This window comes from Harpia harpyja, chromosome 11, assembly GCF_026419915.1.
Source record: "Harpia harpyja isolate bHarHar1 chromosome 11, bHarHar1 primary haplotype, whole genome shotgun sequence".
NCBI classification, from domain to species: domain Eukaryota; kingdom Metazoa; phylum Chordata; class Aves; order Accipitriformes; family Accipitridae; genus Harpia; species Harpia harpyja.
Genome location: NC_068950.1, coordinates 35,487,100 through 35,499,624, shown reverse-complemented (window position 1 = coordinate 35,499,624; position 12,525 = coordinate 35,487,100). Strand labels below are relative to the sequence as shown.

General features: G+C 42.4%; 1 protein-coding gene across 2 annotated transcripts in view; it reads left to right on the top strand.

Annotated features, from left to right (window-relative positions):
- The window catches only part of PIK3R3 (phosphoinositide-3-kinase regulatory subunit 3), an 83,736-nt gene that overhangs the window by 49,460 nt on the left and 21,751 nt on the right, over window positions 1-12,525 (top strand). Inside the window, exon 1 of one of the 2 annotated variants that reach the window (XM_052801267.1) lies at window positions 654-836. The exons of the other annotated variant lie outside the window; for it this stretch is intronic. Within the exon in view, the coding sequence (XP_052657227.1) occupies window positions 731-836 (106 nt within the window). The 5' untranslated portion in view covers window positions 654-730. Of the gene's footprint in view, window positions 1-653; window positions 837-12,525 lie in introns of those variants that run through there. 2 annotated transcript variants of the gene reach the window in all.

Sequence of the window (12,525 nt, the reverse complement as noted above, 5' to 3'; positions counted from 1 at the left end):
AAATGAAACCTAGCGGGGCCGGCAGCGCCGCAGAGAGCCGGGGGCTGCGACCTGCCGGAGCCGCCCGGGGCTGCCAGCTGGGCACGGCGGGTGACGCCGCCGCCGCGGGCTGCCCGCCCAGCGCTGAGCTGAGCTGAGCTGAGCCGACCCGACCCGACCCGAGCCGAGCCGAGCCGAGCCGGCGGGGACCGCGGGCCGAGCCGCCCCCAGCGCTGCCCGCCCCGCTCGGGCTCCGCGCCCGCCGTTATTGTTGCCCGCCGCCCCCTCCTTTCTCCATCGCCGGCGGAAAGAATTCATCCAGAGACCGAAATCTCCCCTTTTTATCCGCTTCTTCCCACCCTCCCTCCCCTTTTGTGTGGGGGGTTTTGTTTTGCTTTCAGCCCGGTGTTTTAAAAATACCCCGAAAATGGCGATTTTTAGAGAGAATTCAGGAAAGTGGCTTTTCTGTGGAAAGGTGTCTTTTTAAACAAAAAGCAGCACTCTCTATGTATAGATTATATACATAACTAGCTATCTTAGTTCCTGCAGGGCAGCTGCTGAGGTGGCTTGTGTGGTGGGGTTTTTTAATTAAGTTTAATTTTGCGATTTTCTAAGAATTTTTTTTTTTTCTGGAAGTGTTATTTTAGAACGGGGTGGATTCTTCTCGGCTTTTTTTTTTTCCCCCCACCTCCATTAAAAGCCGAGAAAGCCAATCTCTTATTTAATAACCTGCTGGGACTTGACTGTCGCGATGTACAACACGGTGTGGGATATGGACCGCGATGACACGGACTGGAGGGAAGTGATGATGCCCTATTCCACTGAGCTGATATTTTACATTGAAATGGACCCTCCAGGTAGGGAGCCGGAGCCTGCGTGCCTGCCTGTACACCCCTCACAGTGGGCCAGGGCCGCCTTTCATTCCTGCCTTCTTTCCCCTGCCTGTCCTCACTCCTCCTTGCAGACTTTTCCCGTTTGGAAAAGGAGGGGAAATCTGCAGAGGGGGAGGGAAAAAAAAATATCTGTAGTTAAACTTGGGTGCCTGCATAAACTTTTCAGGGACTTGAACCCACTGTCTCCTGGGCAAAAGTATTTTAATACTGTTTTTGGGGGGGTGGGAGGATAACTGCAATTTATGGTGCCTTTTGGGAGGTGGAAGGAGGCAGGAGGAGGAGAGCTGCTCACAGCCCCTCTCCCGAGTCTCCTTTTTTTAAGCCTTTATTGAAAACTGTATATTTCGGCCGTATTCACTTCTAGAAGAGCGTTTTTATTAGCCTCTTCACCTGTGTGCCTTTATGTGCCTGTAGCACTTTGATGGTAGTGATTTACCTACCTCCATTCAGTTCCAGTTTAATCGCTTTTACAGTCTCCGAGACCCTTTTCTCGCCAGCTCTCTTCCAGCATTGACAGATGAGGTGTGTGTTGTTGCTGGATTGTGGTGCTGGGGGGGATAATACTTGGGAACATGCTGGAATCCATCCCTGGAGGCACTGTTACTTTGATAATGGCTAATAACCTTGTTCAAAAGGGTTTGATGCAACTTTTTTTTTTTTTCCCCATGGATTGCCAGTGCTGAATGTGGAGAAATGTGTTGTCCTTTGCTTGTCTGAAGTTTTTAGATGGGACAGAAAGTTTCTTTTGTGTCTGAAGAGTGAGGGAAGGCTTACAAGGAGAAGATATTGAGTCTTTCTTTGGTAATGAATTAAAGTAAGCATAAATGGGTACTGGTGAAACCGTATCTATACCTGTAAGAGTCTAACAGGCTGAGAGCAGTAAGGTAATTGAAGGGCCTTTATGTTCTCAGGTCTCTGATCTGTACAGCCAGAAAGTACAGTGAAATATGCACCAAAAATCTTAGCCTGCAGAGAAATTGATAGCAAATAAGTACTTCCAAGTGATATCTTCTGTGTGGCATGTACTGTTAGACTTGCAAAATGGGCTTTTCAGTCTGTGCTTGAATCGTGGCTTGTATCTCCAAGTGTGGTTTAGTCTCTTTGTTTCAGCACAGTGAGCTCTTTTTTTCTCCCTGTAGGTATGTGGTACTTCAGAGGAGGAGGTGATCATCCTGAGATTTTTGGATCTCAAGGACTTGTACTCACTTCCTCTGGTAACTCTGACACTTTAAAAATTGGATGGATCTCTCTGACACACAATACTGGCCACGACTCGTTAAATTCTTGCATAGCTGACACTACCTATTTTTAGATATTACTCCTGAAATCTTAAAGTTCAGTCAAATCTGTTTGTGAATTTCAAAGGATATCTTTCTTGTAAATGCTTTTAATTTTAACTATTCATGAGGTTAGCATTTGTATTCGCTTGTATCAAGTGAACAAAAACCTGAGTTCCATTGTAGGTGACTTAAAACAATTGGTGTGGGGTTTTTTATTAAAAAAAATAAAAGCCCCTTGAATGGCTTCGTGCGAGGAGGCTGCTAAAAGGGGCTGGCCTAACTGAACTGGTCAGAAAACAACTTTCCAATATTTCTGCAGGAATTCAACCATACAGCCTTACAAAGTTTACATTACGAAGCAGTGCTTCTGTCATTAATAATGCCAATATTTCCATCATTGAAGCCCTATTGTCAGGGATCAAGGCTCTGCATGGTCCAAACACCAGTTAGTAAGAGGACTTAATGTTACATGCTGATCCCTGAAGCGTTCAGTAACTTTATCTTTCATATTTTTAAACTAGAAAAGCCAGAGCTGGCAATGATGCATGGGATGATGATCCCCATGTGTATGTCCAGATTTCATAGAACTATAACTCTTAAATTGCAGGGGGAGGGAGGGAGACAGAATGTGGCGGAGGTGGTCTGCTTTTTCCTCATCCAGAGGTGGGGTGGGAAAGCATTTTCTGGTCTGGGATGATAGGTCATCCCTAAGGGGAGTGTGGAGGTATTTATTTGGAAGACTTAAACACTCGGCATGCCTTGGGATAAAGTCACTGCATTTGCACCCGGTAACAACCACAACTCCATTTGGCCTGCTTCCAACAAAAATTTGTGAAGGTTTTCAGTATAGCATTCCCCCACACGGTGGCTGGAGTTCCTGAGCAGCTGAATGGTGGCAATATGTTTTCTCAGCAGCGCACAAACTAACAATATGCAGCGAGTGTCCCCACTGCCAAAGGAGGCAGCGCGGTCTTTTGTTCACAGAACTTGCATGAAGAGATCCCTGGTTGGTCTTTGTGCTGCAGGACTGGGCATCAACTGATACTAGGAGCCAAGTGTCGCAAATCATGCATGACTGCTCGTGATTACATTTTATTGCGTCTAAACTTCAGGCAGAAGACAAAAGCAAGGTGAACGTAATGTGTGGTGTCACCTGTAACCTCTAAGTGAAGGGTGGGGATACTGTTTCTTGTTAAGGGCCAGTAGACCTTTAATTTGTCTTGGCAGGCTGTCTTAATACCCACCTTAGTCTTGCCCAATAATAATGCAGAAGTAAAATCCTGTGATGGCAGGCAGCCTGCAGCGCAGCCGTAGCTTCTGTCAGGCCTCAGTGCACCTGCGCCAGCTTATCAGTGTGCTTGTGTTTTCTGTCCGGGGTTGCAGGGGTAAATGGATGCTCACAGCAGGTCCTGAAGCCTCTCTGATAGAAGGCTTGCTCAAAAGTTCAAAAATAATAATAAAGCTGATGCCTCTGTCGCACATGAGTTTTCCCCAACTCCAGCAGAGGCAGGGTCAGGTGACAAGGGATTGCTAGCTTTCTGCTAGCTTTTAATCCATCCTAAACATAGGAGTGGGACAGTTTTCCTAAATAGAGCAGTGGAACTAGGGATTCGGTTCTGCCAGCCTTGCAAAACATGCCTTAAAGCAGTACAACTAATACAGGAGCAACAGTGGTGACACCCAGCAGGGTGACTCCTCTTACCTAATGCTTTTTCCTTCTGTGTGCATGTATAAATTCATAATAAAATGTAGCACTGGCATAAGGTAGGATCTATATGTGGCAGATAATGCTAAGTGCAACTAAGTAACTTTCAGCATCTAAAGACAAAACTGGAACCATCAGTTGCATATAGCTAACATAGTAGCTTCTAAACTTTCCAATCAGGATTAATTTAGAGTATTACGGCCATAGCAGCATCATATGCTGGTTCTGGCGTTAGGAAACTAGCTGTCGGGTTCACTTGCATGTTTGTTCTTGCTGTGGGTCTTGCTGTCTGAGAAGACAAGGAAATAGGTTACTGGATTGAATTTAGTTTTTATTTAACAACATCTGTTCAGGTCTGCAAAAAGTTGTTACTGCCAGAAGTTAACTTTTTGAATGGAGGATGTTGAATTGACTGCAAAAGTTACCAAAGTACCTAAAGCATAACTACCTATGTATTACCTCACTTCTAATTAGTAGGACTAAGGAATGTCTTTCCCTCTGTAGATCTGGGATATATTATCAGTTGTGTTGATGATAAAATGTGTAATCACTGAATACATTTTGTCACAGTTGGATGAAAATCAGTAAGAGTGTTCCACTGGGATTTCAGATACAGATGTCAGCAAAGATATTTGGCTCAACTACAAATTAGAGGTTAGTTTCATTTGTGTGGGTTATGAAGAAAACCACAAGTTTAAAGTAGGCTTACTAATGAAGAATGGGCTTTGTCTATTTATGAGCAGATAATAGAATGTTTGTCCTAAAGCTATATGAAAGCTACCTTTTTGAAGCCTGTTAGGCCCAAATACAATTGCCTGCGTTTATAACTTGACCGAACCATCTTTTTCAAGCATATTACTCTTCCTTGCCTCATGTGCTGAGACTGGCTGTAACGATGCTGTTGCTACAAAATCTTTTAATAATTAAGGGGAGTGGGGGCAGCAATAATCTATAGGCTGCTTAGTTTAGTCTACTTTGCAAAAGTAGCACTGCCATTGTATGAGTGAGACAAGTATTCAAGGGAAAAAGTGTCTTTATTCATTATAGTTTCTATTTTCTTCTCGTATATAATTTGACAACCCTTGTTTTAGGGGAGTGATACTATAATTGTAATTTGGAAAACACAGGGTTCTGATCTCAAGGGCAGTGTTTACTCAGATACCATTTGTGCTGTATCATTATCAATGTTACAGTGGAAACTGAATGTGGCTTCTCAAATGGGGTTTGTGGTATGCAGTAGCCAGATGTAGGTGAACACTGCATGTCTATGCCTGACTAGTTTTCCAGTGGGAGAACAGATGCAAATTTTAATAGCATTGTCAGTATTGTCCTTCAGCTTATCTCAGCTGACTCCAGAAGCTTATCAAAGAAAAGTTCTGCTCTTGCACATCTTTAAAAAAAAAAAAACAAACCCAAACAAACAAAAACAACCCCACCCACCACCACCACCAAACTAGTTCTACTAGTGCATGTCATCAAGTCAGCAGCACTGTAGCAGCAACTGTCTTCCTTGCAAATTTAAGTCTTGCTGAAAGTCAGGTTTCCAAAACAGCAGATGTTGGGGCTTATTACAGAAGGGAAGTTTGTGCAGACTCTTTTGGGGTAGAGCAGGGAATAAATAAGGCTCAGTCCCTTGTATTCTGTATATCCTGGAAAATGGTTTGAATCGGACTCTTCATCTCCTATGAGGACAGTCACGTGAAATGCTTGTATTCTGTTCTTGTTATACCTAGATTTCTCTACTGGCCTTTTCATTTAATGACTGCTGTAACCATTTTTTATTTCTGATAGCATTTTCAGGCTTGCTTCTGCATTCCTTGCATTTGGTTTTCATTTTGATGGTTCTAACTGTTAAAGAATATCACTCATCAGCTTTCAATTAAATACATGAATGCGAAAAATGGCATCATTAATATAAAGTGCAATGATGTTTTGCTTGAGGTGGGAGAGCTTGCTTTAAAAGGCTGACATTTTTGTTTTATCAGTAAGCTTTCAGATGATGTAGAAATAGTTGGGGAGGGAAAGCTTGCTGAAGGAAGTTTTTCAGCTCTGTGTTCTGAAAAGCTGTAGGTTTATGCAAACTAAAACATGGGAGAAAGTTCTGAGAAGAAACCAAGCTCTTCACCATGTGTTTGAAGGCAAAACCTGCAGCAAATGTTATTTCTGCAATTGTTGTTCCGAACAATTTTGTATCTCGTGTGTTGCCTATACCTGACAGGAGTTAATCGCTGTGTTGCTTCCTTCTACCTCACCTGCTTAAAAGGAGAAGACTCTTCTTGGAGTTTCCTTTGGGGAGTGTTGTTTTCTCAAGCAGCAGAGTTGACTTCTGTCTTCTCCATTGCCTGCATGGTATCTTATTCCAGAATGAAGCTATTCAGGCTTATCTTTGCTCTACAGCTTGGGAAAACAGAGAGGCATAGCTGGTCATACACATCTGTGCCCAGTACTAAAATCAGTTGGGTGCCTTGCAACATCTCATGTTGGTTGTTTAGTGAGTCACTTTTTGGGCAGAGAACTAGAGAACGCTGGAAACAGCAGCATAAAGAATACTTTTATCAGCATTCCCTGTATGTTTTAAAGCTTAGGCTTTTTTATTATAAAAAAGAATGTTAACTGTGTTGAAACAGGTTGCTGTAAAACTTTGGCCCCATTAAAGCAATAGATGTGTTATAGCTGGATTTTTGGAAACTTGTTTTTGAAAGTAGGTTGCTGAGTAATGCTTAAAGAACAGACTCTGCTCGTGTACTAAATGCCCCTATGGAAATGAGTCAGATTTTCTTTTTTCTTCTGCTTTTTATGTCATTTCTTCTGACAGGTTAAAATCTGCACAATAGCTAAGTAAGCAAGAATTTGCTTCTCCACATAATCTAAACTACAGCATATGAGGTGGTGCTGGGTCCCCAAACAATGTGAGTGGATGTTACCTCTTTAGAAAAAACTGTTTTCATTGTCCTTCATCTTTGCTATGTTCTCCACTCAACAGACAAAGATTTTTGCAATGTTTCAATGAATATATTCCTGAAATTCTTCTAGTTCTTCTGAAGAAAGTGGCTACATACAGGAATTTTTATAAGAATTCATACAGTTCAAAAGAAGCAAAGTGCAAGTGGTGCCTTTCCAAAAAGGACCCCAGCTGCCCTGCTGGACACCAACCAGCTGCCTGGTGAATCCTGATGCTGAAGCACAATGGACTCTGAAGCTTTCCTGTGGCTGAACAGGATCCAGGTTCTTTGGCTTTGAGTCCAGCAGCACACATGAGATGGCTACCTTCCATCCAGTGCTCTTTGAAAAAAGAGATTAAATACTTCAATTGCTTCAACCTGTGACTGCTTCCAACATTTGCCTAGACTCTCTACCAGTTTTTGTGAACTGGAAAAATGTTATTTTAATGATAGTTCATAGGAATGTTACTTCTTTTAAAATCAGATATCCCTGAAGCTGACGCATGGTTATTTAGGAAAGGCTTGAAAAACGTCATGTTTCTTAGCACAAAAAGTTGTGGGTTTGGACAAATCAAAAAAACATCAATCCGTATCCCCTTCTTGTTTGTTCTTCCGCTAAAGAATAATTTGAGTTTTGGGTTGGTGTCACATTGGGACTCTTGTATGTCAGGTCAGTTTTCTTCTTCTAAACATAAACCTCCCACTTCCTTCTATTAGCTACTGCTTACTCTCTGTTACTTTCCTCCTCTTCCCAATGAAAGAAAAATATCCACAAGAGCCATTTTTTCAGGGTTTTTACCTTCTGTAGCCTTATCCTAAATTTCAGGCTCTGTAGTCCCTAAAACCTGATGCTACACATAATCGTCTTTGCTTTTGGAGGAATTCTTTCCTTCCTTGCATCCCTCCCCTAAAAAAACCAACCAAACAAAAACCCCCGAAACTAGAGCTGCTGCAATGGAGCTAGAGAAAAATTGCTGTAATGAGGGAACACAGCCCACTGTTCAGATGTGTTTTTCTTTGAGTGTGGGCAGTAGGGCTTATACTCCAACACCTGCCCCAGGAAAAATATTTTAGAGGTGAGATGGATGAGAAGTTCACTGGCAATATTGTGTATGTAAGTTCTGTAGTCTGTTACGACCTGAATCTGTACACTGCAATTGAACTTCCCAGACTGTCAGTACTTATGCTGCACTGCCCTGTATAGTCATCTTGGGGACATTATAGGAATCTGGATTGTTGGCCCTCTGAGGAACTGCTCCCAAGTGTCAAATTAGAAGTCTTTGGTGTTTGTGGCATCTTTACTCTGATTCATCTCCTGTCTCCAAAAGTAGTCTCTTGAAGGATACAAGGAAGCTTGAATCAATGAGATGAATGTTTAAGATCCTTTCCATTTCAAAGGGTACAGTACAGTCTCACTGGTAAGTTTTGGGACAGTGAAAGAAGTCAAACTGCTGCTGTGAAGTGGATTTCATTAAAATATTTTGAAGATCACAGTGTACTTGAGCGACAAGATTGAATCCATTTCTTGTGTTACACCTTGAGATCTCAGCATGAGCAACGGCTGTGCAGTCTGAGCCTGGCTAGACTACTCCATGCCCACTCTGAATCTCAGTTTCTGCTGAGGGCACTGTGTAGGACTGCATGGGTTGGAACTTCTGCCTTGGTGGAAATTCTTTCAAGATCAAGGTTCTTAGAAAAGCTGATGCATGACACAATGTACAACAGTTTTGCTCTGAATACTTTTCTACCTTCAGATTTCTTCTGGAGCGTTGATTTGAAATGCACCTTTTGATCTTGATTTAGATGGCTCTGTTAGCAATTTAGGTGGTGTTGAAATATTTCTACTTTGGTAAACTAGAAAATAGTCTGACATAGCACAAGAACAGGTACTGTGTGAGGAACAATTTTACATACTACTCTGAAAGATGTGAGCTAGTGGTAAGCTGAAATAAAATGCTGCTTTGAGCAGCAAGAGTCACGTGTACTTACAGCTGTATTATTACTATTTTTAAGTAGACTCTTGTGCAGCAAACTTCTCAGTAGTGCTGATTATTTCTGTAAATTGGTTCTCCTATGAGGTTTGTACCTGGCACCTGGATGGATGGTTAGTCTTTGAAATATCTGGGGAAGACAGCCCTGGGCTGTTTTTATTTAAAATGGCATTTTCTTTTGGCTTTGGTAGGTCTCCTAGCCATAGTGTGTCACTGCTTGGGCCTGACTTTATTCTTGGTCTTCGACAATGAAAACCTAGTTCTTCATTCTCGATCACTGTAGTTCTGTGCTTATGCTAAATTTTGTGTTTTCCTTACTCTTATCCAAAAATCTATTTCCATGTATTGACCAAAGAGTATTTTTTTAATAGCCAATTGAAGACTCTACCTGTGGAGGGGTAGAAAACAAGCTGTGGTATTTCTTCTGTGAAGGCAGGTGAGGAACTGCTTTAGTTAATAAGCAAAAAGGAGTATCTACTTGCTCCTTGCATTTTATATTTACTTTTGTCATAAAGTCTTCTAGGCCTGACATTGGAAACTATAAAGTACAATTGTTCTTACAGAATATTTCAGATTTTTATGGACAATAAAATGTCTGCCGCAGACTTTCATCCAAAGAGTTGGTAAAAGCCTTGGCCTACTGGCTAGGAGATAAAGCTATTACTTCGTGAAGTGAGCCGAGCATGTGATGCTGGGTAGTGACAATCTTTGAGTCATGAAACATGGCAAAAGTTCTAAAACGTTATTAATAGTGTGCTAATTATGCTTGGTAGGTAAAAGGGGACTTACTCTTTTTAACCTCCTCATGTTAACTTTGGGACAGTCATCTCAAGCCTGTTCATCATGGAACCTCTGACACTGCTGTAGCTTTGCAGCTGTTACACTATGGTCTGGGTTGAAAGGAAAGCTGTTTTTCATCAAGCAGTGAAAATAATTGGGAGATTGAGGTTTTTGGGCTTTGCAACTTCATGCAAAGGCTGGAATGAAGAGGAGGTGCTGTTACTTTATAATACAGAAGTCAAAGATCCCAGTGTCATTTATCTGACAGTGAGCATCTTCTATTTCTTCCGTCTCAGCCTGTGAAGTAAGAAACCTTGCAAAGTAGTGAGGGGTCCTTGTGAGATGCCCCAAAAAATTCTGAATTTGAGCCAGCCCCTTCTTCACACACTGTTGTTGTCCACCATTCTGCAGGTGTCCTGTAGCAGATAATCTTTTAACCTATGCAGTGGCTGTGGGTACTCGTGAAGATCAGAGTGCAGCAGAAGTCTGGCAGGCTGTAGGAGGTGAAACAGTGGTTGGGAGGTGTGGGAGAGGACTGGATAGCTGGGAAGTTTTCAAACAAAACAGATCTTTATCAAAAAAGCCAATTAATCAAAACTGAAATATTTCTTAAAGGTGTTGTTTTTTATAGAAGTTCATAGAAACACGAGCAAAGCTATGATGGGAGTGTTTTTATTGGAAGCCTGCCTGGCTTTCTGCCAACTTGTCTGCTGTTTTCTGTAATGAGATATTGAAAGACTTCAATTCTTTGAATATATCTTATTCTTTGGCATCTCGCCTGTTTTGGGGGAGGAGAGCGAAAATGTGAGCACGCCTGAGGTTCTGTGGCCAGCAATAATGTGATCAAGTAGCTTCCTTCTCCGTCCCTTGAGGAGTTTGCAGTGCGTGTTAGCTGCCCTTTGAGGAAGGGCAGCTTCGAAGGGCATTGGTGCTCAGTACTTTGTGAAAGGAGTCTTGGCAAGAGAACTGACGAGCTGAGATGTGGAGCTGCCAAGATAACTTACCTGCCAGTGGTGGGGAATGAACTGCTGTCAGCAGGTGCGCATGACCCTCCTCTTTATCAGCTGGAAAATCTCTGCAAAAGCATGGTGCCTTACTACTCTAGCTTGCACACATAGTACACGATTTCATGGAAATGGTGTGCAAAAAGCACCTTTGTTCAGCGTATGCTTTTTTTCTTGGGTATCTTGAGGGGATTTTGTGCAGCAGGGACACGTATAGAGCTATTGAGGGAGGGAAAGATTTTGAGGCTTTGCCTTAAAAGTGTTAGAGAAATTGAGAAAAGTGTGAGAAATTGAGTAAGACTACAGAGAGCAGTTAAAGATTGAGGAGATTTTTTTTATTTTTAAAAAAGCTAGCCTACATTTTCATTCCAAGTCTTCATTTATACCTCCAAAGGGAAAAAAAACCTTCTGTCCTTAAGGACTATGTCATTAAAATGTTAGCTGGCCTAACCGTGGATTACTTGCATGTTTCCATAGTAATGAGACTTCCTAGAGCTTTATATTACAGTTTGTAGGGTATCTACTGTATGTCAGCCTTTTTGAAGCTGGGTAGCCGTCTTGGAAATCCTCTGATCTGTTTTCTGCTTGTCACAATGTGGAGGGAGAGTAGATTGAGAGCATCAGAAAGAAGGCTAGTAAACAAGCTCATGGAAGTGCTGAGTGACTTAAAATTTACTTTATCAGAGTACTTGGTAGTTGTGATTATTTGTAACAGAGTTAATACTGCATTTAAACCTACTATGCTTTTAAGTATCTGGCCTGCAGCTCTTGGAAAATACTGGAAGAACTAAGTTATGGAGCCATTCTTAGACATAAGTGGCATCTGCCTTAAAACTGCAAATTAGAGTTTAATTAACTGGCAGGTCTATCTTGTATGCAAATACTGCAACCAGAGAAGAAATGGGCTGCTTGACTGGATGCTGTGTGGGATGTAGCACTGGGAGACCCAAGGCATTCTTCTTTTTTCATTCCTCCTGAATTAGTGCCATTGAAAACCCTCACACATAGGGCTTGGTGACTCTTAGATCATGTAAACTTGTGAAGTTTTTGATTCAAAACTTGGAAAAGTGCATATCTCATGGAAGTCACAGTGTACTTTGCTGAAGTTAAATTCGGGATTAATACAGGCTACTATTTTCTACAAGAGACTTTAAAAAAAAAAATACAATGGTGCTGAACTTCAGACACTTGCCAGCTTTCTTGGTTGTCTTGGTGTTGGAGGTGGTTTGAATTTCAGGGAATCATGTCAGTTAAATCTTGAGTAGCCTTTTTAAAAAGCAATTCTACTCAGTCAAGAAAGCATCAGAAAAATTACCTTGGCAAAGGCTAATCAATAGGCTTTTCTCTCCAAGGACCTGTGCTGCAGCTCTGCAGAGCAGCTCAGCTGAAGCTACCTGCTGGAGCCGGCACGGCAGCCTTCCGGGCCCTGACGTCAGCAACATCCGATCCCGGGCCCGGCCCGCATTGGCTGCCGCTGCCTCCGCTCCATCACCAGCTCTTTTTTATTTCCCCTCTTCTAAGTGACACTGATCTGGGATTGGGATTTAGCTCAAGCTAGGCTGCTTGGGGAAGCTAGAAAGAGGGGACTAGAGTTGCTAAAGAAAGAAAAACCAGAGATGCCCGCTCGTGCAGGAGGGAGAGCCAGTCTGCTGTCATTGCTGCAAGCCAGGTGGTCACCGAGAACTGAACCTGATCTTGGGAATGTACTCATGCGGGAGTGGAAGGATCCAGCTGAGCTGTTGCCTTCTGGGTTTTGGAAAGATCTGTGCCATAAAGCTGTCCTAGAGACACGGCAGTGGAAGGATGCTTGTGTATCTGGTGCTAACAGCGAGTTCTTTATTAGAACAGATAGATCCGTTGTGCTGTTAATCACTTGTGATCAATGTTCTTTCTCTCCCACGAAAAGGAGGCAAGAAACCATCAGGATCGTTCACTCTAATCGGAGCTTGTG